At 42.0% G+C, this 27,459-nt stretch overlaps 1 protein-coding gene across 5 annotated transcripts in view; it reads left to right on the top strand.

The window, feature by feature from the left end:
* LOC307001475 (E3 SUMO-protein ligase RanBP2-like) overlaps window positions 1-27,459 on the top strand; it is a 57,100-nt gene that overhangs the window by 8,228 nt on the left and 21,413 nt on the right. For 4 of the 5 annotated variants that reach the window (XM_079617993.1, XM_079617991.1, XM_079617992.1 and 1 more), the window contains exons 2-14: window positions 2,681-2,748; window positions 2,833-2,944; window positions 3,686-3,838; window positions 5,708-5,938; window positions 6,316-6,458; window positions 9,140-9,335; window positions 11,525-11,825; window positions 13,223-13,404; window positions 13,859-14,040; window positions 14,119-14,242; window positions 17,646-17,807; window positions 17,874-18,011; window positions 18,125-18,256. In XM_079617993.1, the coding sequence (XP_079474119.1) occupies window positions 2,681-2,748; window positions 2,833-2,944; window positions 3,686-3,838; window positions 5,708-5,938; window positions 6,316-6,458; window positions 9,140-9,335; window positions 11,525-11,825; window positions 13,223-13,404; window positions 13,859-14,040; window positions 14,119-14,242; window positions 17,646-17,807; window positions 17,874-18,011; window positions 18,125-18,256 (2,124 nt within the window). The remainder of the gene's footprint in view (window positions 1-2,680; window positions 2,749-2,832; window positions 2,945-3,685; window positions 3,839-5,707; window positions 5,939-6,315; window positions 6,459-9,139; window positions 9,336-11,524; window positions 11,826-13,222; window positions 13,405-13,858; window positions 14,041-14,118; window positions 14,243-17,645; window positions 17,808-17,873; window positions 18,012-18,124; window positions 18,257-27,459) is intronic. The other variant, XM_079617994.1, reaches the window with a different exon arrangement.

Raw genomic sequence — 27,459 nt, 5'->3', positions numbered from 1 at the left:
CATTAGAAAAGTTCAAGTTGCCGCTGTCTTTTTTGACTTGGAAAAAGCATATGATACAACATGGAGATATGGGATCTTGAAAGATCTTGACCACATGGGTTTCAGAGGATGATTACTCATCTTCATTTCAAATGTTTTGGCTAGCAGATATTTTAAAGTAGGAAACACCTTGTCGGATATTCACAAACAAGAACTTGGAGTTCCTCAGGGAAGCATTCTCTCTGTCACTCTTTTCAGCATTAAAATAAACAGCATTGAGAATATAATATATTCTGCAGCCTATATGTGGATGATCTCGGTGTCTGTTATAGAGGGAAGAACATGAAAGGCAACTGCAGTTATGCATTCAGAAAATATATCAGTGGTCAGTTGAAAATGGATTCAAGTTCTCTAAATCAAAAACAGTCTGTACCCACTTCTGTATCCAGAGATCCTTCATCATGATCCAGAACTCCTCATTAATAGAGAACCGATTAATGTTGTTAAGGAAATCAAGTACTTGGGTCTTCTATTTGACAACAAAATGGCTTTCATTCCTCATTAGAAATCACTAAAAAACAAGTGTCTTAAAGCTATGAATATAATGAAAGTTGGCAAAAACAAAATGGGGAGCAGATTACATTGTTCTTTTGAGACTCTATAGAACACTAATTTGTTCCCGTCTGGACTCTGGAAGCATAATATATGACTCAGTACATTATCAGGGCTTACGACTTGCCTTGGGAGCATTTAGAACTTCGCCAGTGCAAAGTTCGTAGATTGAAGCCAATAAACCTTCCCTTCAAAATAGACGATTGAAGCTTTCACTCCAATATGCTGTCACATAGAGGCAAATAAAACCAATCCAGTCTATTCTAGTCTTCAACCCACAATTTACTCCTTTGTATGAGAGAAAACCTAAAAGCATCAGATCCTTTGGTATTCGCATTAAACCACATTTGGAGAACTTGAATACAAATTTTAACATTTTGTAAAAAAAATAAAAAATTACTGAACCATGAAAATGTGCTAAATGAAATCAATATATTAATAAATATTTAAGTAAATAAAAGACATGCATTCAAACTGAAACAAAAAGTAATTACATGAATGTATAATGCATGTATAGTCTCTCACTTTATTTGCTTCCATTTTAGAACACTTGATGATTATTTAATCAAATTAACTAAATATGTATTGGAAAGAACTGAAATCAAATCTGTTTCTAATTTGTTTATATTTCTGTCGGCTGCATGAACAATTTGCTTTCTCGCGTCACTAGCACTAGCTTAGCCTAATTATGCAACTTCACCGGCTTATGAATGCATAAGTGACCAGCTGGATATAAACTAATGCAAATAGATGTTAACAAATGTGACATTAAATATTTGGGTCGGATTTGCGTGTATTTTTGTCACATTCAGAGTAAATTAATGGTGTGTAAATATTTTTAACCGGTTGCATGTTTTAAGTTTATTCTTTGATGCATTTCATGGATTAGTTTTATGATCTCCTCTTGAACTTTTTGAAGTAGCTGAAGTTTCAGTTGTGTAGCTGAAGTTTCTTTGTGTTCTGAAGATGAACGAAAGTCATATGGGTTTGGAACGACATGAGGGAGAGTAAATGGTAGGGCTGTAAACGATTAATCGCGATTAATCGAATCCAAAATAAAAGTTTGTGTTTACATAATATATGTGTGTGTATTGTGTATAATTATTTTGTATATATAAATACACACTCATGCATCTATATATTTGAGAAATATTTGCATTTATATAATATAATTTATATGATTTATATTATATACAGTATAAATATAACTATTTTATATATAAATAACAATTTTTTTCTTAAATATATACAGTACATGCATGTGTGTGTATTTATATACAGTATACAAAATAATTATACACAACACACACACATATATTATGTAAACACAAACTTTTATCTTGAACTCGATTAATCGCGATTAATCGTTTACAGCCCTAGTAAATGGTGACAGAATTTTCATTTTTCGGTGTCTTGCTTGGTACCATTGTGTGTGTCTGTTCATAACTCAGGAGATGATGACTTGATTGAATTTAGGCTTTTATTCACATATAAATTTGATCAACTCACACATCAGTTAAACGGAAGCTCAAGCATGTTCACTTGTCGTGCAAGAACCAATGAAGTTCATTCTCGTGTTACTTTTTATCTATTTATTTATTTATTTAATCTATATTATTTTGCATACACTGATGTTTCATGGAACGTTAGGTAATGAATATTTGCCTCAAAAGTCATGGAAAAGTATTGGTAGAAATGTGTACGAACCCGGAATTATCCATTTGAGTCGCAGTGCATGATGGGAACTGAGCCCCACCTAGACCGTGTTGAATGCAATCAAATAGTATGAGTGATCTCGCTCAGTATTTCTCATTAAGTGCACCGAACCTTGAGTTCCAGCAGCTTTTCCAGAAACACATTCATCAGATGTGCCAGATTCATGAACTCTGTTCTAAATACTCATTGAGGTTCATTCATTTCAATTTCATTGAAGTATAATAGTTTCCTCTGCTCTATACAGTTAATTACTTTCAGCTTTGGGGTTTACAGAGTTAAAGTTTTAAGCTGAATATTATATGGTATACAATTCATATATACATTATTACACAGATATTGTTTAATTGTGAATAACCTGTTTTGTGTCTTGCAGAAGTCAGGGAAAGCGTTTCTGTTTGCCAAGCTGTACTTTGAGGCTAAGGAATATGAGCTTGCTAAACGGTAGGCTAACTCCTCTGCTCTGTCTTCTGTGTAATGTCTGGTTTCTCTGTGAAGTGATGTTTCTCTCACACCATTGGATCATAGGCATGTGTCGGAGTATTTGACTGTTCAGCCGAAGGATGCTAAAGCGCACAAGTTCCTCGGGCAGCTGTTCGAACGGGACGGGGAAACGGACAGAGCTGTGGGATGCTACAAGGTTCGGATCCTTCCTTTACTCTGACATGTTTCTCTATGGCAGTGGTCTTTGAATACACACTTCAGCTTTGGAGTTTAACAATAATAATGCTGGAAAAATATACATGCATGCAAAATGATCTGAAATGTTTCCGCAGTGTCGATACACGGGTAACTCCTGCGTTTCCTCTCTCTCTCTGACACACTGCAGTCTGTGTGTTGATACTCAGTGATATAGTGTGTGTTGCTGCATGTTTCAGAGTGAAGCGCCACTCTGTGTTCACTAATACGCGATCAGCTCATGATCCGGTGTTTTCAGCGCCTTCACAACGAGTGAATGCAGTGAACTCTATCTGTACATCAGCTGCCAGTCCAAACCTGCTCTGGCTCATCAGCTCAAGCTGTTATTACCTTTTAATAAGTGAATAATAGTAAGAAAAAACAACAACTTATAGATATCAATCTGCGTATACGATAAACATCAGTTATGCTCAACTTTGGTAACTCTGTCTTGAGTAAAACAGCTCTATTTTGAAGCGCTTACAAAACACCTGTTGAGACCTGTTGTACAGAAATGGAAGTTTGTTGATCATGACCGTGTTGGTTTATCAGTTTCTCTCTCCTCGCATTCAGTTATTACACAGTTAGTCCAGGTGAAGCAGGATTTCTCTTTGCCCTTTGTTTCCAAGGTCGTTGTATTGTTGAACTTCTAATGCACTTAAAGTTTAAGCATGTAATGCTGATGTTTGTTTCTGAACTCCAGCGCTCAGTGGATCTGAATCCGGCTCAGTCAGACCTGGTTCTGAAGCTGGCGGAGCTGCTGTGCGGGAAACCGGAGCCTGACAACCGGGCCGAGTTCTGGGTGGAGAAAGCTGCTAAGCTGCTGCCGGGACATCCCAACGTCTTCAACCTGAGGGTCAGTGCACACATCACATCCCCATCCCCATCCCCATCCCAATCACAATCACAATCACAATCACATCCCATCCCATCCCATCCCCATCACATCCCATTCCCATCCCATCCCCATCCCATCCCCATCCCATCCCCATCACATCCCCATCACATCCCCATCTCATCCCATCCCCATCACATCCCATCCCCATCTCATCCCCATCCCCATCCCCATCACATCCCCATCACATCCCCATCACATCCCCATCCCCATCCCCATCCCCATCCCCATCCCCATCACATCCCCATCCCCATCCCATCCCATCCCCATCCCCATCCCCATCCCATCCCATCCCCATCACATCCCCATCCCCATCACATCCCATCCCCATCCCCATCACATCCCATCCCCATCCCATCCCATCCCCATCCCATCCCCATCACATCCCCATCCCATCCCCATCCCCATCCCATCCCCATCACATCCCTAATCACTCCCCATCCCCATCCCCATCACATCCCATCCCATCCCATCCCATCCCATCCCCATCACATCCCCATCACATCCCCATCACATCCCTAATCACTCCCCATCCCCATCCCCATCCCCATCCCCATCCCATCCCATCCCATCCCCATCCCATCCCATCCCATCCCATCCCATCCCCATCCCCATCACATCCCCATCCCATCCCCATCACATCCCCATCACATCCCTAATCACTCCCCATCCCTAATCACTCCCCATCCCCATCCCCATCACATCCCATCCCATCACATCCCCATCCCCATCACATCCCCATCCCATCCCCATCACATCCCCATCACATCCCCATCACATCCCTAATCACTCCCCATCCCCATCCCCATCCCCATCCCCATCCCATCCCCATCACATCCCCATCTCCATCACATCCCCATCACATCCCCATCATATCCCCATCACATCCCCATCACATCCCCATCACATCCCCATTACATCCCATTCCCATCCCCATCACATCCCAATCACATCCCATCCCCATCCCCATCCCATCACATCCCCATCCCATCACATCCCATCCCCATCCCATCCCCATCCCCATCACATCCCATCCCATCCCATCCCATCCCCATCCCATCCCATCCCATCCCCATCACATCCCCATCACATCCCCATCACATCCCCATCCCATCCCCATCACATCCCCATCACATCCCCATCACATCCCCATCCCCATCCCCATCACATCCCATCCCTCCCCATCCCCATCCCCATCACATCCCCATCACATCCCCATCACATCCCCATCCCATCCCCATCACATCCCCATCACATCCCCATCCCCATCCCATCCCATCCCATCCCATCCCCATCCCATCCCCATCACATCCCCATCACATCCCCATCCCATCCCCATCACATCCCCATCACATCCCCATTACATCCCATCCCCATCCCCATCCCCATCCCATCCCCATCCCATCCCATCCCATCCCCTTCACATCCCAATCACATCCCATCTCATCACATCCCATCCCATCCCATCCCATCCCATCCCCATCCCCATCCCCATCCCCATCCACATCCACATCCCCATCCCCATCCACATCCACATCCACATCCACATCCCCATCCCCATCACATCCCCATCCCATCACATCTCATCACACCCCATCCCATCCCATCCCCATCCCCATCCCCATCCCCATCCCCATCCACATCCACATCCCCATCCCCATCACATCCCCATCCCATCACATCTCATCACATCCCATCCCATCCCATCCCCATCACATCACTCCCCATCTCATCCCCATCACATCCCCATCACATCCCCATTCCCATCCCATCCACATCCACATCCCCATCCCATCTGTCCCCTGAGTTCACCCTCTCTCTCTGATGCAGGAGAAGCTTCTGAGCACTCGAGGACAGAACGGCTCCATCCAGCTGTACGAGCTGCTTCAGTCTGAGCTCAAGCTGCGGCCCGACGACTGCTACATCAATGTCCGGCTGGTGCGTCTGTACGGCGCAGACGGCCGGCACGAGGAGGCGGTGAAGCACTGTCTGGAGGTGGAGAAGACCGGGCTTCTGAGGGACCGTCTGGAGTGGTACGAGCTTCTGGTCAGCACTCTTCAGGTCAGTGATCCTATCATCTCTTATCTTAGACAAGCTGACGCTTACATCGGCTGCTTTTTGGGAGAGTTTACCCAGAGCTTGACAATTTGCTCTTTTATTCCCTTCATTCATCAAATCCACAAGATTTAAATCTTTTAAAACAAAATGATTTTTTGGTAAAGTCTTTATTTGAAGCATCAAGTTACTTTCAAAAGGTGTTGTAGTCTATTTTAAATCTTTAAATCTTTTGACGCTGTAATCGTGCAGCTCTAGTGTCAGCACATGCTCTTCTGCGACGGAGAAGGATGTTCTACGTTCTGTATGTTTGGATGTGACCATGAAAGGTTTGAGCAGATCCGGGGAAGTTGGTGATATCGAGAGAGTCTTCTGTGTTTCAGGAGCATCTCTGCCGGCCGAGCGTGGCGTCGAACGAGCAGGCGTCGCGCATGTTCCACAAGGATCTGCTGCTGGCGCTGTGCAGCCGCGTCCGCCTGACACTGAAGGAGAAGAGCTGCGAGGAGAGCGCTGATGCTCTCTGGAGGTACGCCAACACCAGCCTGTCTGACACGAACACAGCACTTGCTGAAATTAATCATGTCTCATGTAATCAGTCAATCAGTGTTTCAACCACGTCAAAGGCGTCAATAAAACAGCTGGAGAACAATAATGCCACTGTAAGGGGATAATACAGTTAAGACCAAAGGACCAGATATGATTAATGAAGAAGTGCAGTCAATTTAAGACAAGAGTCAGAATTATATTAAACTGAAGATAGTTTGCAGTTTCATCAGCAGAAGTTCAGCTTCAAGACTCACAGGAGTTCGTAGACTCCATTTACAGTTACAAAGATCAACAGTTATTCCCTTCACCAAGGTCTACGCTACGTCATCACTTCAGGTTGAAGGATTCTGATTGGCTAAGAAATAGATAAACATAGTAATTGTCCATATATATACAGATAGACGGAAGCATATCTCCATTGATTATGCGGCTGGTACTCGGACCCTGAAGTTAGGCACGTCGTGACCTTCCGGCGCCAGCATGTCCAGAACAACAACTCAGTCAATCTCCAATAATGCTAGTGGTTCCTTAACCTGTAACCAAGAATACTACCACACACACACACAGCTTCTTCAAGGTCGGATTTGGTCGGGCTTTAACAATAAACAGGAGAGTTTTCTCAAAACATCCATATGACACGTTCTTTCTCTCAGTGAGAGGACACTTTAAACTAACACAGTAAAGTAAAGACTTTAACTAAGAAATGTTCACTTAAACTATTGGTTCCAATGACCCCTGTGACCTATAGCTGTCATGGTGAGCTATAAGAACAGATATATGTTTTAACACGTTGAAGACTTTTCTCAAACAAACCGAGTCCATATTTCATCTCTGGAAGCTAAATAAGCAAGCACTGTTACTGCGTTCAGATATCAAATACAGACATTAGAGAATACATGAGAAGAACATTTCACATGCTTTCAGTAATCACACTGGTAACTTCTGTAACTGTAACAGAAAAGCCATTCAATGACCATAAACACATAGTCTGCTCGAAAAATAACTTTAGAGAGGAGTTAGGGTTAAATATATTCACTACTACACAGGGCTCCGAACCGGTTCAAGAAACAAAAACAAAAAAATGGAAACTAACGAAATTGTAACAGGAACAAACAACAACAAATGAAATTGTAACAGGAACAAACAACAACTAGATCAATTTTAAACGTTCTGAACAGAAATGCTTATTTGAAATTACCATTAACTGGTCAAGTTAAGTCGTTCTGTGTGATGTGCTGGCAGTTGGATCGCAGGAGTTTATTATTCGAGGGTATGTCACCATGGCAGGTTATATCCAGCGTGGTGTGCTTTGAAACCAGTGAAAATTGCATGTTGAATGAATTGAGGCATTTATATGGTGCTTTCACATGTACTACTGTACACCCAAAGCGCTTTACAATCATATCAGGGAATCTCTCCTTTTTTTATTTTTTTATTTTTTTTTTATTTTTTTTATTTTTTTTATTTAGAAAAAACAGGGACAGCGTACAATAAACATTAACCTCAAAGGGAGAGATGCATTGTACCGGGTTTTAGCTCAAGAGCTAATTTTCACCCGTAGTCCCTGGGCAGGCTGATGTTAAGCTAAGATACATGAAAAACAAATAAAATGTCCAAATAAAAATGTCCAAAAGGAAATTTTCACACCTTTCATATACAGACCTTAGAACACACACTTACATACACACATACATATATCTGGTCACATGTGGGGACAAAATTGATTTAATAAAAGCCATTTCTTTGCCTGGCGTGTAAACATGTAAGGACTTGTGCTTTTTATCAACTCTGTGGGTAACATATTCCACTGACGAGCGGCCACACAAGAAAAAGCAGAGTTTCCAAATGCCTCAACACCACCTTGGATGATTACAGATTACTTTTATTTGTGTTTGACAGAAACCTGGCTAAAACCAAACGATTACATTACTTTAAATGAGTCCACCCCACAAGATTACGGTTATAAACATGAACCTCGTCTGATACGCAAAGGAGGAGGTGTTGCTGTAATTTATATTTATTATATTTTTACTTAAAGGACTTTCTTATATTAAACTTTAAAATGAAAATTCTGTCATCATTTACTCACCCTCATGTTGTTTCAAACCTGTATGAATTTCTTTCCTCTGCTGAACACAAAGGAAGATATTTAGAACAATGTCAGTAACCAGACAGTTCTGACAGCCAAGTTTAAATGTTTATATTTTAACATATCATTAAAAGTTGATATAAAACTGCCTTGAGGGCAATGTAAATGTTTGTAGTGAACGCTGAGTGTTAATTATTAAATGAATTTGATTAATTTATCATTAAATAAACTTGATTCACTTCAGAACATCACTATAGTTTGTAGCAGAAACAGTGACGCTTGCCTGCACTATCACTACTAGTCTTTTGGGTTTTTGCTCAACAGGTTCTATATGTCATAAAGAAAATATTTTCCTTAATTTTCTTTCTTAGTTACAACTAATTAATCAGGTGTTTAATTGACAGTAATAAGTTCATAAAGCCACTTTGGCTGGTAAATGATGGTGGCAGTTTTCACCCAGACTCATAGATGTCTTTTCTTCAATGTTAGCCTGCTAGATAACGCCAGTGCTTCAGTCAGCAGACTTCAGGTTCACGTGTTCATGAAATGTTCACGGCATGTTTGTGCTGCAGCTTGGACCGTGCGATGCAGTCTCTGAAGAACACGGCCAGGAACACTCTGGACGAGCTGTCGGAGGTGTTCACGGAGACGAGGGCTCAGCTGTACCTGTGCGCCGGGACGCTGCTGCTGAAGACGGCGCAGGACGGGGCGCAGCCGTGGAGGGCCGTGCAGGATTTAGCCGCGCTCTGTTATCTCGTGGCCTATCAGGTATGATGTGCACTTACTCTAGGGCAGGGGGAAAAATATTGATTTCTTGATTTCAACCAATTCTCATTTTGAAGAACCGATATGGATTCATAAATACCAAGAATCAGATCAGATGATGAATGAACAAAGCTTTGTATCACTTCACATCCAATAAATTGCAATAAGCTTTGTTACTTCTGATATGAAACAAAGTATCCTCTATCAAATTCTGTCCATTACGAAATTCAAACAATAAATACCGGTTTAGCGCTCTTTAGTGTGTGGTTACAGATGAAACCATCATCTCTTCCTCTTTTCTACTAGTTACAGCAGCAAATAAACATGAACGAACATCATAAGGAATGTTGAAAGAGACAGAACAACTTACTGAAATGGCTGTGCAAATACATCTACTGATGCTACTGGACACATCTTCAGTGATGTTCCTGGAATCATTGGGTGTTTCGGGTCTTTCAACATCATACACCCTCATCCAGGTGACCCAGCTGTGGCTGATCAGACCCCAGCTTGTGTCCAGTTGGCAAATCTAGCTACACTGCCCCCATGGATCTCCTCTCTTGAGCCATAGTCATCTTGAGGCTTTCTCTGCCGCTTCAGTGGTATTGCGGATGGCTCTTCTTCTCCTCACTCCATCAATGCCATCAGACTGAAGACTCTGGACAGGGATTGGGCTACAAAGACCCTGGCATCCTACCTCTGTTGGGAGACACCTTGCTCTCCATCCGGCTTGTCAACACTCGCTGACCAGTCCCTTGTACATGGCGAGCTTCCTCTCAAAGGCCTCTTCCAGGCGGTCTTCCCAAGGGACTGTAAGCTCCAACAGAACTACTTGTTTGGTGGAATCAGATAAAAGAACGACTTCTGGTCTTAAGGTGGTGGTCACAACGTGGTTGGGGAACTTGAGTTGCTGCTCCAAGTCCACTAATAGCTGCCAGTCCCACGCTGTGGTCAGGATGCCTGCAGATGTTTTTGCGGCTGGTTTTAGCTTCTCTCCAGCTCTAACGAAGGTGATGGCTTGCTTGGAGGGGCGGGAGCGCTTGGCCCACTCGACTCCTATAGCAATGGCTTCAGCGATGGCCTTCACCACCTGGTCCTGCCTCCATCTTCTCTCCCCCAGTGCCTTTGAGCAGCAACTCAGAATGTGCTCTTGGGTTCCATGCTTGGAGCACAGTGGGCATGCTGGTGACTCCACATTGCCCTATATGTCAAGTTGTGATGGGCTGGGAAGCACATCGTATACCGCCTGGATGATAAACTTGATCCGCTGTGGCTCTGCCTTCCACAGCTCCGCCCATGTCACCTTCCTCTCGATCGCACTCTCCCATCGTATCCAAGTACCCTGTTGCCTCATTCCTACTGTCCTGCAGGTTCTCTCCTCCTCGACCACTGCTCTCACCTCCTCCTAGACGCTCTTCCTTCCCTTTGATGGTGTCTATGTGGGGATTTGAAAAGGAACCCAGTCCAGCCCTACCTCTTGTTACAACCCCCACCAGCCTTTTGTGGTGTAATCTTGCCTCTGCTTGTCGAACAGCTTCCTCAGCCTTCCATTTCCGACCAGTCCTCACTTCAATCCCAGCCGTTGCCACTTGAGTCTCTGTGTAGCAACACTTCCCTAGCTCTCGTTACCTTGAACTCCTCTTCCAAGGACTTGAGCGGCAGTTGCAGTTCGTTGCTTAGACTTTTCGGAAGCCCCCGCCATCTTCTGAGGTGGCTGCTGACCTTCCTCTCTAAGGTTTCCACAGTCGAGATTGGCACTTCATAGACGAGTAATGGCCACAGGATCCTGGGAAGTATGCCATGCTAGTTTAGCCAAGCTTTAAACTTCCCTGGCAATCTAGACCGGTCCACTGACTTGAGCCGTCTGTCCAGCTCTGGATTGATGCGGAGTCCCTCAGGGTGCTGTCAAACCCCTTGCCTAAGCTCTTGACAGGCTTCTCAGTGATGGTTGGGATTGTTGCACCTGCAAAACTGAACCGGACCCTTTCAATCAATCATGTCTCATCTATCAATCATGTCTTATCTAAGTCTTATATAATCCATCAATCAGTTAATAAAACAGCTTGAGAAAGATGTCATGTAATGTTATATTTACCTCAGAAAAGCCATTAATTGTCCAAAAACTTGTTAGTCAGCTTGAAAAATTAACTTGGAACGGCCACTGTACAGTGTTATACCCATGTTTTCCTCAGGCTCCGAGACCCAAAGCCAAGAGTTTGAAGAGTGAGCAGGCGTCCCATGAGCCTTTGGAGCTGCTGGCCTCGGACCGCCAGAGTCAGGCGGGTCACATGCTGTTGAACCTGAGCCGGGAAGTGGAGCAGCTGCTGAAGGAGGTGGTGGAGGCGTTCGGGAACCGGAACGGGCCGAGTCTTCTGTTCGACATGCTCTTCGGCTCACAGGCGCACGACCAGCTCTCCTTCATCTACAACGACGAGATGCACATGGTCAGCGCACACACGCCCAGCACTGACGATCTGGCCAAGTGGGACAGCGGTGAGTGTCAGACACACTCTAGATCCAGTCGGGTCGAGTGCTTCAACCAATCACAAAACTCAGTGCACATAATTTTATGGTTTTTGAGTCACAGATCAGATAATTTTTCAGATCAGCAAAAAAGGGGGGAGATAAAGACAGCAGCAGGTATTTATAGGCTGCTGTCACTTTAAAGGGTTAGTTCACCCAAAAATGAAAATTGTCGTCATTTACTCACCCTCATGTCGTTCCAAATGAGGATCATTCTCGTGTTACGCAGCACGTTTGAGCTTCTCAAGAACCAATGAGGATCATTCTCGTGTTACGCAGCACGTTTGAGCTTCAGCAAGAACCAATGAGATTAATTCTCGTGTTACACAGCACGTTTGAGCTTCGGCAAGAACCAATGAGGTTCGTTCTTGTTACGCAGCACGTTTGAGCTTCAGCGAGAACCAATGAGATTCATTCTCATGTTACGCAGCACGTTTGAGCTTCGGCAAGAACCAATGAGATTCATTCTCATGTTACGCAGCACGTTTGAGCTTCAGCGAGAACCAATGAGATTCATTCTCATGTTACGCAGCACGTTTGAGCTTCGGCAAGAACCAATGAGATTCATTCTCGTGTTACGCAGCACGTTTGAGCTTCAGCAAGAACCAATGAGATTCATTCTAGTGTTACGCAGCACGTTTGAGCTTCAGCAAGAACCAATGAGATTCATTCTAGTGTTACGCAGCACGTTTGAGCTTCAGCAAGAACCAATGAGATTCATTCTAGTGTTACACAGCACGTTTGAGCTTCAGCGAGAACCAATGAGGTTCGTTCTTGTGTTACGCAGCACGTTTGAGCTTCGGATTTCTCAGATTTAATATAAAACATCTTAATTTGTGTATCAAAAATGAACGAAAATTGTATTGGTTTAGAACGACAGGAGGGTAAGTAACTGATCACAGAATTTTCATTTTTGGGTGAACTAAACCTTTTAAGACCGAATGCACGTGTCCAATATAATGATACACATCCGAATTTCTTTCTCTTATGTTAACTTTAACTTAAGACCGACTGTGTTTGAGGATGCTCGCCGAGGCGGTATTTTGAGAGAATGCGAGTCTATTCTAGTGCAAGGAGATGCGAAAGAGAACTGGATTCTGTGTTTGCGCCTCTCTCGGGTGTGTGCGCAGATTACAGCGCGCGAGTGCCTAATTAAGTTCTCTTTCGCGTCTCCTTACGCTTGAATGTTTATATTGACAAGATTTACAAACACACGTAAATGATAAACTTTTGTTCTATGATGGTTTAACTTTGCAATAATCCACGGGTCATATGCCTGGCGAAACGTGGGACCTAATCCGTACAGAACTGCGATCCATTACAGCGCTAGTGCTGACGGCGGGGTGTGTGTTCGTGTGTTCACACAGGTGCGGTGCTGCTGCACGCGGGCGATCTTCAGCACCTGGCGTGGCTCGGCCTGCAGTGGGCGCTGATGGAGCAGAGTGTCAGCCTGCAGCGCTGGCTCAAGCAGCTCTTCCCTCGCCTCACGCTCGAGACCTCCAAACTAGACACCAACTCACCCGAGTCCATCTGTCTGATCGACCTGGAGGTGCGTCCACCCCTCTTCTCATCCTCAATGAGGCACGGGGGAAACATTCACCCACATTTGCACATGCACAATCTCTGAAAAAATATATTTTTTTAGCATAATGCAGGTATTCATTCATGTCTGATGATTGTTTTAGGTGCTGTTATAGGTGATGTAGCCTCTAAAATGCTGTTTTAGTTAATGCAGTAATTTAATGCCTGTGATTGTAGAATGCTGTAAAGCTCTTCCTAACATGCTGTTTGGCTCTACAGTTTGGCTGATGGCATTTTCACAAGATTGATGTAGGCCTATTGATAAATTTAAGAAATCAAATGTATTTCTGAAGGCTGTAGTCCATAAGCACAGCACGTTTGGGATTAAAGTCTTGGCTGTCATACTGTCATAAAGGACTGGAAGTAGCAGGATCTCAGTGGACCTGATGAAGCACCTCAGCTGTGTATATGTGTTGTTGCAGGTGTTCTTGTGCGGCGTTGTGTTCAGCAGTCAGACACAGCTGCAGGAGACGGCACGGATGGCCTCGTGCTCCTCGCCGCATCAGCCCCGGTGTTTGCCTCTGCACATCATCAGGCTCCTGTCCTCCGCCAAGCAGCGCGAGTGGTGGGACGCCGTCTACCGCCTGATCCACAAGAGAGCGCTGTGAGTGACTGCTCTGCTGTGAGTGTGAGGCTGACGCACGGCTTTGTGTCTGAGTGTTTTCTGGTGTGTGTGTGACAGGTTGGGGGCGTCGGCTAAACTGCGGATGCTGGTTCAGCACGGCCTCGGCACGCTGCGCGCTGGAGAGAAACACGGCCTTCAGCCGGCGCTGCTCATCCACTGGGCTCAGCATCTCACTGACGTGGTACGTCTGCCCACAGCTGTCCTCATGATGATCATTCTGAGCCAGGAATTATGGGCCGGTCTGATGAGTGTTTTAGGGGGATAACTGTTGTTTTCATTTAGGAAATAATGGATTTAAAAGCGTAGAGGTGCTTGTAGGGCTATCTGACGTTTGACTCCAAACATGACTCTTCCAGTCCAGTACTGCATTTATCTATTTTATTTGTCTCAGTTCTGATGCTCCAACACATTGTAATACACCAGTTTGCATGTCCTTACATGATCTTGACATGGTCAAAAATTGTCTGCTTCCCTCATTCATTACACCTGGCCTATCTTGCTCTCTGGTTGCCTATATACCAAGTAAACGCACACTCCACCCAGTGTCCCTTACAGGGAATATAGAAAAAGTAACAAAACGGCTAAATAATTTATTGTAAAATAATCCATTGAAACTATTTGCAAAAAATATTTTATTTTAAAATATGCACGCATTCTCTCTGAAAAAAAGTAATTAAAGTTGTGATAGGAAAGCGAGTTCACTGTCATACTCTGAACACTTCATAACCCGCCTCTGTTCTTACCTGACGTCTTGCATGTGTAAATATGCCTCTGATTAGGCCAGTTAATCTACCGCCCCCCTAAACCATCTGTAAATTTTCTGTCTGAATTGAATCAACTTCTCACTGTTATTTCATCTCTTTGTTCTGCTGTGATTATGTTAGGGGATTTTAACATTCATGTGGATACAAATTGTTCTTACACCTCAGAGTTTACTCACACTCATGGCCACACTTTGGATCTGCTCTGCTCTTCGGGTCTAAATGACATCTCTGTCTCTGGTTCCATCTCTGGTGTCTCTGACCATAAGCTCATTGAATGCCATTTTCACATGATAACTCCTCCTCCCTCCTCAGAGAAAACAACTATCACATGTCGTAACATTAGGTCAATAGACCACAGCATGTTTTCTGCCTCTATACAGGCCTCGCCACTGTTTGACCTTGATGAGCTCTCGTCCGCGGATGACTTGGTTGCTATGTACCCATGGCACCCTGACCAGCCTGCTTGATAGCTTAGCCCCTGTCAGGACTAGGCTTGTACCAGCAAACCGTACATGCCCCTGGTTCACCCCTGAGCTCAGGCAACTTAAGGCCGCTGGCCGGCGTCTTGAACGGATATATAAGAAAACTGGCCTTACAATTCATTTCATGCTTTACACCGAACATACTCAGACATATAGGGATGTCCTCAATGCTGCCCGCTCAAACTATTACTCATCACTCATAACCTCCTCCAAGTCCAGGCCTAAAACCCTGTTCAGGACCTTGGACAAACTCCTCAAACCCCCTGTCACTGCCTGTCCTAAGACCCCTGAGCAGTGCCATGCCAAATTTACCACTGCTTCAACCCCAATGCTATCTCTCTCTTTTCTTCTTCCCCCTCTCTGGGCCCTCAGCTCTCCCATTTCACCGCTATAGACTCCCTCACTATCACCGACATTATTAATAAGTCTAACTCCTCATCGTGTCAGCTTGACCCTGCCCCCACCCCTCTACTTAAAGCCTGCATCACATCCTTATCTGAACCCATTGCATTGATTGTAAACACCTGCCTCAACTCTGGTGTTGTGCCTGCTGCCCTCAAGACTGCTGCAGTCACACCCATTCTCAAAAAAACGGACTGCGACCCAACTTCACTACTAAACTACTGCCCTATCTCCAACCTCCCCTTCCTGGCCAATGTACTGAAAAGAGTGGTGGCCTCACAACTACACACCTTTCTTAATCACCATGACCTGTATGAGCCTTTTCAATCTGGCTTCCGTTCATGTCACAGTACATACTTCTACGCATAGTTAACGACCTCCTCCTGTCTGCTGACTCTGGTTCACTTAACATTCTCATCCTCCTTGACCTTAGTGCTGCTTTCGATACCATCAACCACAATGTTCTAATAGCCCGTCTGTCTGCTATTGGTGTTTCTGGCACAGCCCTCAACTGGTTCCAGTCATACCTCTCCAACAGAAAGCAGTTTGTAACACTTGGTCCACATCAGTCTTCCAAGTCCCCTGTCACTCGTGGTGTCCCCCAAGGTTCTGTACTTGGTCCCCCAGGGTTCTGTACTTGGACCCCTCCTCTATCTTATATACATCCTCTCTATTGGCTTGCCATAAGCAGCCACGGTCTTAACTTCCACTGTTATGCAGATGACATCCAACTCTATGTTACCACTCCCTCTCCCTCTAACCCTCCACCATGCTCCCTCACTGACTGCCTCTCTGACTTAAAATTATGGATGCAAAACAATTTTCTCAAACTTAATACAGATAAAACCGAAATTCTGCTGATTGGCCCTAAAAGCATCCTCTCCAAATCTCCCAGTCTCACTCTCAGCATTAATGGTTCACCTGTCCAATCTACCCCTGTTGTTAAAAACCTTGGCATTCTGCTTGACTCCACCCTTAGCTTTGATCCTCATATCAAATCACTCACTAAGACTGCCTTCTTTCACCTCCGTAACATTGCTCACCTCCAACCCTTCCTCTCTGTTTGTGATGCACAGACTTTGATTAACTCCTTCATTATGTCCCGTCTACTGCAACTCACTTTTCCTTGGTCTCCCGGCTAAATCACTTCAAAGGCTACAATATATTCAAAACTCGGCTGCCAGGCTCCTCACTCACACCAGACAATCAGCACACATCACCCCCATTCTCCACCAACTCCACTGGCTACCAGTTCCGTCCCGGATCAAATACAAAGTACTACTACTCACCTTCAAAGCCCTCCACAACCTTGCTCCCCCCTACATCCGCAACCTGCTGACCCCTTACACTCCTTCCCGCTCACTCAGATCCTCTGACCAAAATCTCCTGGCTATCCCCCGCTCACTTTCCACCCTGGGTGGCAGGTCCTTCAGTGCCTTGGGCCCCAAACTCTGGAACCGCCTCCCACAACCTCTTCTTGAATGTCCTTCTCTTCCCTTCTTTAAAGCACATCTCAAGACCTTTTTGTTTAATGATTATTTCTCCACACCAAAATCATAGCTTCATACAGATAACTTGTCTTTGTTGTATTGTTTTGGTTGTTTGTTGTTGTGTTTCCTTGCCTTCCTACTATGTAAAGCGCCCTTGGGTTTGAGAAAGGTGCTATATAAAATAAACATTATTATTATTATTATTAGTTATTATGCTCTCTCTCAGTAATAAAGTGCACATTGTTTCTGAGATAGTATGTCTGTAAACACCAGGAAGCAGCTCACGCAGTCGGTCGAGGGAATGAGCAGAGCTGGATGAATTAGCATTTTCATGTATTTGATCAGCACATGATTCCCATGCTTTGTTCGTAGTTTTGATGACTTCGTCAGTGTGTGAGTACTAGTACAGACTGAGTTGTGTCCTGATGTCGACGTGTGTTTGACAGGGGGTACGGGTGAACTCTTACTATGACCAGAAGGACTATGCAGGCCGCAGTGTGCACTACTGGAAAGTTGTGCTGCCCTTGCTTGAGAAAATCCGAAACAAGCGCAGCATTCCTGAACCTCTGGAGCCGATGTTCATGCACTTTCACAGTAGAGACATACAGGTATGTATTATCTTCCTGCTTCTGTCTCATATGGTGGTTTGTCTCTAATGGTCTCTTTGTCTTCAGCCTTCTCAAGTGCGAGTATATGAGGAAGAGGCCGCCATCAGCTCTGCCACACTGCTTGACATCGAGGGCAACACCGACGACGCCATCGCAAAGCTGGAGAAGCTCAACAGCATCTCGTCTAACTGGCATCTTGCTAAGGTAACCGTGCTTTCTCTGGACGACAGTCACACTGGTTCAGCTTCAGAAGTGGTTAATATCGGTCTGTGAATGACCCTGACCTGATGAGGTTGTGGATGTGTGTTGATGGTCAGATCTATCAGAGGCTGTCGGAGGAGGCGGGAAACGGGATGAAGGAGATGCAGGGCAGGTTCACCAACTTCCTCCTGCAGTTCAGGAAATACCTGACAAAGATTTATCAGGCCAGTCCAGAGGACATGGACAAGGTATGTTAACCCCCTGAGGTCGGCAAACGCGCGGGCGCGTTTTGCTCGTTTTTTTTTTACATAGCAGCAAAATAGACCTAAAATACTCCGTCAGTTTTGGTCATACAGCCTTAAGAAATATGAAAAAATAAGCTGTTAAATGTCTACTTTTTTATGTGTCCACTTACAATCGAAATAAAACATTGTGCTTTTGTAAAATAAAGAAAGTAAACAGGGAGTGCTTTCTGCCTCTCCGTCTCCGTGAACTTTTTTTCTGAAGCACGTCTCTAAACTTAAACAAAACTCAGCGAATACTATTCACTCAGACATGAGCTATATATCTCTATAATCCTTTAAGTGTGTAGTTTTAAATTATCTAATTTAAAACTAAAAGAAATATTCTCTGTTTATGCAATCTATATATAAAGAGCGAGAGATCAGCCGTTCTCATTATGGTTCTGGCAAGCTCATTACTCCGCTAATGTGACACGGCCATTGAGAGCGCGCGGTATTCAGACGCAGATTATCTGAAGCAACACATGCAAACCAGTCAACGCCCACAACAGCTGGATAACACACTCGCTGTGAGGAATAATAATATCGTGATAATCCTGGAAATTTTACCTCAAACGTGCTGGAGTAGCCTAACAACGGATCCAGCTGCAGATCATCAGTAAGTGCTTTGTTCTAATCGCGATATGAACTGGTGTCTGTAAACCACAAAAGACTGTTTAAATGTGAATCGCGTTTCTGTGTTTGAATGAATGAACGGCACAGACGCATGTTGTTGTTTAGCTACTACAGCTCGCGCATGTCTGTGTGTGACTGAAACTATCTATATTGCCTACTGAGATGAGTAAAAATCGACTGAATACGTTGAAATAAAATGTCTTTGGATAAGCAACATATTAAACTGCAAATTAACATGTATGCCCTAATATATATTAGCCTATAAAATACAATATGTTACAGACTAAATATGAAAGACAACATTTCGTTTTGGATATATTATAAAGTTTTTACTGCCACATCAAAACCTAATTTACAAGGTGCAAACAAAATCTTAAAATATCAATATAAGCCTTGTCTTTAAATTATTTTTGTGTTTTATTAGTGACAAATTTGGGGAGAGGATAGCCTACATCCAAAACTTTCTGAAAATATGAATGAGAATTAACTGCACAATTACTAGAAATGTTTACCTTGGATATTATACAATTTGCAAGCATAGGCCTACACAGTTTGTGGAAAAATACACTTTTTTTCAAGATGTTTCCAACTCTGAACCAATTCTGTAGTAATATATGTAGGCCTATGTGTGTGTATGTGTATATATATATATGTGTGTGTGTGTGTGTGTGTATGTATGTATATATATATATATATATATATATATATATATATATATATATATATATATATATATATATATATATGTGTGTGTGTGTGTGTGTGTGTGTGTGTGTGTGTGTGTGTGTGTGTGTGTGTGTGTGTGTGTGTGTGTGTGTGTGTGTTGTCTTTGCATCTTGTGGCTCAGTTACACCTAAGGCTCATTAGTATGCAGCATTAGCAGGTCTTCTTTGTCTTCAGGTGTGAATGAGGACATTATTCATGACCTTGTTGGATCATTCACGCCCCCCTGCATATTGCCTTTCCAAACAAAAAGTGTCTTACAAAATTTAAATCAATCTATTGTTTAATGTGAACGATTAGCCCGGATGATTTTCAGATCATTTTAAAGTAAACACTTTAGCCGACAATATCCATTAGTCAAAAGTATTGTGGGAATATGTGAAGTTTGTCGTTTGTGGTCTTATATCAGACAATTCAAGTTTTAGTTTTTTGAATAACCACGCATAAATAATATTCTCTCAAAAATACAAACATGTACATGCATGTTGCTCACATATTATGATAGCCATGTTCGTGCTAAATAGAGTGTAATTACACCTTTGCCATTAATATGTTTATAAGCAACTGAAAAAAATACAAATATCAGGTCATGTCAAAACATCTCAAGGACCCCAAAAACACCTTAGACTCCAGAGGGTTAAACACCTCTGTTTGTGCTGCTCACTTTACTCCAGGGTTCCTCAAATCTGACCCTGGAGGGCCACTGTCCTAAAGAGTTCAGCTCTAGAAGGAGACATGGACCATTCCCTGAGACATTTTTAACATCTACTAGCTGCCAAATGGCAGTGCAAGGGTTAGAAAATAAGCTAGGGCTGTGTCACAATACTCAGGAGGATGTTGATAAATGGTATGAGGATTTTTGCAGGTTTATTAGAAGGGAAATAAACTCATGTAAAAATAGCATATCCAGTAAAAAAACATTTTAAACGGGGTATAAAGCCTTTTTGGAATGTCCATCTTCAAAAGTTATGGAATGAGCGAACAGTAGCAGAGAGAGAGTTTCTTAAGTGTAAAGCGCCTCCAAATAAACAAGATCTGAGGGAAAATTATAAGCAGAAGCAGTCACTTTTTGGTAAATATGTAAGATTTTATAAAAGAAGGTTCAATAGGGGTCAAGCATTAAAATTTGAGCATTTTATAAAAGGTTCAATAGGGGTCAAGCATTAAAATTTGAGCATTTACAAAAAAGTAGTCCACAACAATTCTGGAAAGAGATTAATAAATTAATCTAAAAAAAAAAGTTGGGTCCATATAGAATTAAGACCATTTCCTATGGAAGTTGTCATGGAAAATGGTGCAGTGGACCTGGTTAAAAAATGGGAACTGGATTTTTCAAATTTATATTCAGGTCTGACTAATAATGAAGATTTTGACCCTGCTTTTAGTGTTCTCTCAGTTCAAGTAAAATAAAATCTTGAATTAATTATGGGTGATAACAAATATTTTCTGAATTTTGATATTACCATGGAAGAAGTGAGCGATGCTCTCAATAAGGCCAAGCTGAGGAAGGCTATGGGAGTGGAGGAAATTCCAAATAAGATGTTAAAATCCTCACATCTTAGGCATATGGGCATATAGGTTTATTTATATTCTGTTTTGACAACTGTATTGTTCCTTCTACATGGTATAAATCAATCATTAAACCTATTCCTAAATCATTGGAAGATGACCCTGTATACCTCTTAACTACAGAGGAATCAGTCTCCTAAGTACTGTTTATAAAATCTACTCTAGTATTTTAACCCTCTGGGGACAAAGAACGCGCCCGCGCGTTTTGCTCGTGTTTTTTTTTAGCAATGAAAAATAAACTCAAAATGCTCTGTTAATTTTGATTTTTCATTTTCGTGTTATACATCAATCGATCCTGTTCAGTTTCTATTTTTTTCTGTATACTCACAATAAAAATAAAGTGTTTTGCTTTTTGCCAAATAAAGAAAAATTAACATGATGCGAGTTCTGCACTCTCTCTGTCAATGAACTCCAATTTGAAACGCGTTCGAAAATGATCTGTAACTCCGCGAAACTGCAGTCAAACAGGCAAACATACCCACGGGCATAAAGCTTGAGATCGCTTCTTTCAAATGAAGTAATTTATATAAAAAACAAATATTCTCAGTTTCTGTAATCTGTATGAAAAGAGAGCGATTCCAGTCGAGCTCATTACGAGCTCATTGACTTTAATTCGTTCACGCCTACTGACGGAGCGCGCTATTCACAAGATAATGTGTTAAGCCATCTATGCAAAACAGGGAAACGCCCCCAAGCAAATGCTTTAAGTTTCATCATTCAGTCACCTGCGCGTTGGGAAGATGGCACGATACAATATTCTTCAACTTTTTTTAAATGAATGGAGCTTCATCACTACCTCCGCCTGCAACTCGGAGTGCGCTTCAGAAATCAGAAAGAGTAAGTACACATTTACCCACTATTATTACAGATATTTTACAGATATTTTCACAAATTAATATGGAAAACATGTCGATTTTACTGGTTTTCTAAGGCCAAATTAGAACCTGGAATTGATATTTTTCCCGCAGTGCTGAATGAGAAGAGCCATTAATATTATTAATAAACTATTGTTTTCTAAGTCGGCTAAAACATCTCCATCTCCGCTGTTAAGCAGATGCGCTTTTAGAGAGAAATGCTCCTTTCATACACATTTCATAATCAGAATGTATTAGCTTTCGATTCGAATTTGTTCGTTTTAAAGTGGACATTTCAAGCTTTAGCCTACATAGGCTGTATTTAGTTTCTGTTCTCGCGCTCCAGATCATGAAAGCGCGCCTGATTGTTTTATTTTATTTTACAAAAGCACAACGCTTTCTTGTTATTGTGAGTTTACACAAATACAAGTAGATGCGAATAATGTATTATTATTTTCTGTATGACCAGAAATGATAAGAGTATTTTAAGTTGTTTCCACTGTTGATAGGAAAATGCAAGTGTTCTCGTCCGCGGCTCCGTGCCATGCAGTCTAACCCGTATTATGAATGACATTTGACGAATTGCTTTGTTCCTTTTTTGGATAAAAGCGTCTCTAAATATGTAGCCTAATAAATGTTATAATAAAATAATAATTATTATTATTATTTGCGTACACGGATCCCAAACACACCGCGTCTTCTAAGTCAGGTGACTGTAAATGCGCAAAAACTGTTTCCATTGCAGTTTTGCGAAATATTCCTTTTTGCACAGTTGGTCGCAAGATTTGTGTGCTTTGCAAAGGACAGCTTGGTAAAAAGAAGGACACACCAAATGCCAGGCATGTAATGTTCACTTGTGTCTTCAGTTGAACATTTAGTTCATTTTTTCATTTTTCATTTTCATTTATATTTTTATTTCATTCTTTTGAAAAAGAAATGAAAAGGAGCAGAAAGAAGATAAACTTATAATATCTGCCCCTTATCAACATAAGTTAAATTACAATTCCAAAGAGGTGCGCTTACAAAGACATATACAAAGACATAAATCAAATATCACATTTCCTGCTAAATTGATGCATTATATTTTTCTATTAGTAATGCTTTTACACTCTTCTTAAAAACAAAAAACGATGTTGAAGTTTTAATTTCACTATTTAGATTGTTCCACAGACTGACACCTTGTATTGAGACACATCTTTCCTTTAATTTTGTTCTAAACTCTGGTTTCTGAAAGACTTCAGTTCCTCTTAAATTGAATTTACTAGCTCTCTTGATGAATCTATTTAGTTCCTCCACATAGAGGAATTACAATAAAACAGATTGAAAAACAAAAAAGATTCAAAGCTCTTTGTTTAGGCTTGCCTCATGATGGGCCATTGGGGGAGTGTCTGTCACACCCCGGGTCTGAATCTCATTAATATTGATGGGCCATTACCACTCCTGCATAATCCTCGGTCTTACAAAAAAACGGTCTTACAAAGTTTAAATCAATGTATTGTTTTATGTGAACGATTAGGCAGGAGGTTTTTCACATCATCTTGAAGCCAGAACTCGAAGCGACAACATCCATTAGTCAAAAGTCTCCGGAACACATATTTAGTATGCGTTTTGTGGTCTATTTCAGCAACTTTCATTTTTATTTTTTTCAATAACCACGCATAAACATTATTCTCTTAAAAATACAAACATGTACATACATGTTGCTCACATATTATGGTAGCCCCGTTTGTGCTATATAGAGTGAATTTACACCTTTGCCATTAACATGTTTATAAATAACTGAAAAAAGCACAAATGTCAGGGCATTTCAAAACATCCCAAGGGCCCCAAAAACACCTTAGTCCCCAGAGGGTTAAATGCTAGATTCAATATTTTTTTGGAGACAACAGAGTATCTAGTAGATGAACAAAAATGGATTCCGAAAACACAGGGCATGTATTGATCATATTTATATCATCTCAACAATTGTTAGAACTAGACTAACTGAAAACAAACCCACTTTTGTTTGTTTTATGGACTTTAAAAAGGCTTTTGACTGGGTGGATAGGGATTTGTTAAGTTTGAAGCTTCTCCAGGCAGGGGTTGATGGGAAGTTTTATTGGGCATTAAAGTCCCTGTATGCAGACTGTGTGGGATGTGTTCAGGTGAATGATGAGCAGACTGAGTGCTTTCGTATTCCCTTTGGTGTAAAACAGGGATATTTTGTCCCCAAGTCTGTTCTCTCTGTTTATAAATGATTTGGCTCTTAAAATTAAACATCTAAACTTATGGGTGCGCCTAGACAGTGTCATTGTTGGCATTCTGCTCTGTGTTGATGATGTAGCGTTTCTGGCTGAAAATGAAGAGGATCTACAGACAATTTTACATGTTTTACAAAATTGGTGCTGTAGATGGAGACTTGTTATAGGTCAAGCTAAAACGCAAATTATGCACTTCAGGAAAGGTGAAAGGTTTTTTTATTTTTTTGGTAATACCGTTCTTGAGTATGCAACTCAGTAAAAGTATTTAGGATTTGTATTTGATGAATGTATGTAGTTTGACAGCGGAGTTTAAATCCTAGCTGCTGCAGGTAGTAGAGCCCTGGGTTCTGTGATAAACAAGTTAAAAATCTGTAAAGATCTTGGTTATGGTACATTCTCCCAGTTGTATGCTGCCTGTGTGTCCCCTGTGTTAAACTACGCTGCTGGTGTGTGGGGGGCCGTGCAGAGTCCAGCCTTGGACGCTGTAGAAAATCGTGCAATCCGCTGCTTCGTGGGGGTTCACAGGTTTGTCCCAGTGCTGGCAGCGCTGGGTGATATGGGCTGGGTTCCTGGATCAGTTCAAAGGAAATGTGAAATGGTTAGACTGTGGAATCGACTTATTAATCTGTCTGAAAATAGAGTAACAAAAACATTTTTTTTGTAGAGTAAGAATAAGTCCCCCTGGGCTGCAGAGCTCAGACTGTTTTTGCTGATGTACAACTCCAGTATGTATTCTGTAATTATTTGCCCTGTAGCGTCAATAACATCAGATCCAATTTGATGTCAAATTTTAAACATAAATGGCTAATTGGGATTATGGCTAAGCCTAAACTAAGGACTTACTTACAAATTAAAGATGTGTATGAAACAGAGTTGTATGTAAAGGCAAATTTGACAAGAAACCAACGATCTTTGATGGCTCAACTGCGAACTGGCATCCTTCCCCTGGCCTTAGAAACTGGTAGGTTCCCCCAAACTTATATTGTTATATTGCCCACGGTATGATCTCTCGGGTAGGTCCTTTAGGGTGTCGTGGAGGGGTGAGGTGTCTAAGACCCAACATCTAGCTACTGGTGTGCCTCAGGGCTCAGTGCTTGGACCACTTCTCTTCTCCATCTACATGACATCACTAGGATCTGTGATTCAGAAACATGGCTTTTCCTACCACTGCTACGCTGATGACACACAACTCTACCTCTCATTCCAGCCTGATGATCCGACGGTAGCCGCTCGCATCTCAGCCTGCCTGACAGACATTTCTGGCTGGATGAAGGACCACCACCTTCAACTAAACCTTGCGAAGACAGAGCTACTTGTAATCCCGGCTAACCCAGCACTTCATCACAACTTCACCATTCAGCTAGGCTCGTCATCCATAACTCCATCAAGATCAGCCAGGAACCTTGGAGTTGTAATTGACGACCAATTGAATTTCACAGATCACATTGCTAGCACTGCCCGGTCATGCAGATTTGCCTTGTACAACATCAGAAGGATCAGGCCCTTCCTATCAGAGCATGCTACACAACTGCTTGTTCAAGCGCTTGTTCTATCCAGACTGGACTATTGTAATGCTCTCCTGGCTGGTCTCCCAGCTTGCACTGTCAAACCTCTGCAACTGATCCAGAATGCTGCAGCTAGAGTGGTCTTCAACGAGCCGAAGAGAGCACACGTCACTCCTCTCCTAACAAAATTGCACTGGTTGCCGATTGCCGCTCGCATCAAATTCAAGTCACTGACGTTTGCCTACAGAACAACCACTGGCACTGCTCCCTCATACCTGAACTCATTACTTCAGACTTATGTGCCATCCAGAAACTTGCGCTCTGCAAGTGAGCGCCGTCTTGTGGTGCCATCTCAAAGAGGCAGAAAATCTCTTTCTCGGACCTTTACCATGACTGTTCCCTACTGGTGGAATGATCTGCCTAACTCAGCCAGAGCCGCTGAGTCCGTACCCATTTTTAAGAAATTGCTGAAGACATATCTTTTTCGGCAGCATTTAATCCAGTAATACTAACACACTCTTCTCTATTCTAACAAAAAAAAAAAAAAAAAAAAAAAAAAAAACTGTACGTTGGATTGTACTGTGAAGGGTCATAGCACTTACATACTGTTGGTCTACTGCTAGTTTAATTGCTTCTATTGTTTCTCATTTGTAAGTCGCTTTGGATAAAAGCGTCTGCTAAATGAATAAATGTAAATGTAAATGTAAATGATGATTTTAGAAATGTATTATTTGGTGAATGGTTTGTTAAAAGCCTGAAATGTTCTGGATTAGTGATGGCGACAAGATGAAATGGTTGTTTAATTTTAATGTTTAAATTGGCTACTTTTGTTTGTAAAGCCTAGATGAGGCGGCAGACTTGTTTATTCAAATAAGTTTATGTATGTTGTGATAACTGGTCTTTTGTTGGTGGTTTTGGTGTCTTACCCATTAGGGCTGGGCATACAGTAGTATGCAAGACACAATAATAAAAACCATTCATTCATTCATTCATTAATTCATTCATTCATTCATTCATTCATTCATTCATTCATTCATTCATTCATTCATTCATTCATTCATTCATTCATTCATTCATTCATTCATTCATTCATTCATTCATTCATTCATTCATTCAACACAGCTGAAGAAGTTAATCAAGGTCTCCATGATTGCTGGAAAGCTTGAGTTTTGAATTAACTAGTCCTTAACCCTCAGGGGTTTTCTGGGTCCTGGAGGTGTTCTGACAAGTCTTATTACACTGTATTCAGCTTAAAATTGCTTTTGAAAATTTACAAAATACACACACACATATTAATTATATATATATATATATATATATATATATATATATATATATATATATATATATATATATATATATATATATATATATATATATATATATATATATAATTAATGCTAGGTGTGTTGTGCCTTGTAGGCATATACCTTCAGGGCTGAATAAAATAATAATAACAATAGTAGGCTATAGCAGGCATCGTTAAAAAGGAACACTTCAGTAACACTACACTAGAGAAAAACATATTGATTATCATATGTTACTTCAAATGTTTACAATCGATATGACGTTATGAAATGAGATTGGAGTAAAAACATGAAGCCTATGTTTGGTGCGTTTTGCGGATCGGGCGATTAATCACA

Source organism: Phoxinus phoxinus (assembly GCF_949152265.1).
Source record: "Phoxinus phoxinus genome assembly, chromosome: 7".
Classification (NCBI taxonomy): domain Eukaryota; kingdom Metazoa; phylum Chordata; class Actinopteri; order Cypriniformes; family Leuciscidae; genus Phoxinus; species Phoxinus phoxinus.
The sequence above is the reverse complement of the archived record's forward strand: the minus strand, read 5'-3'. Positions and strand labels throughout refer to the sequence as shown.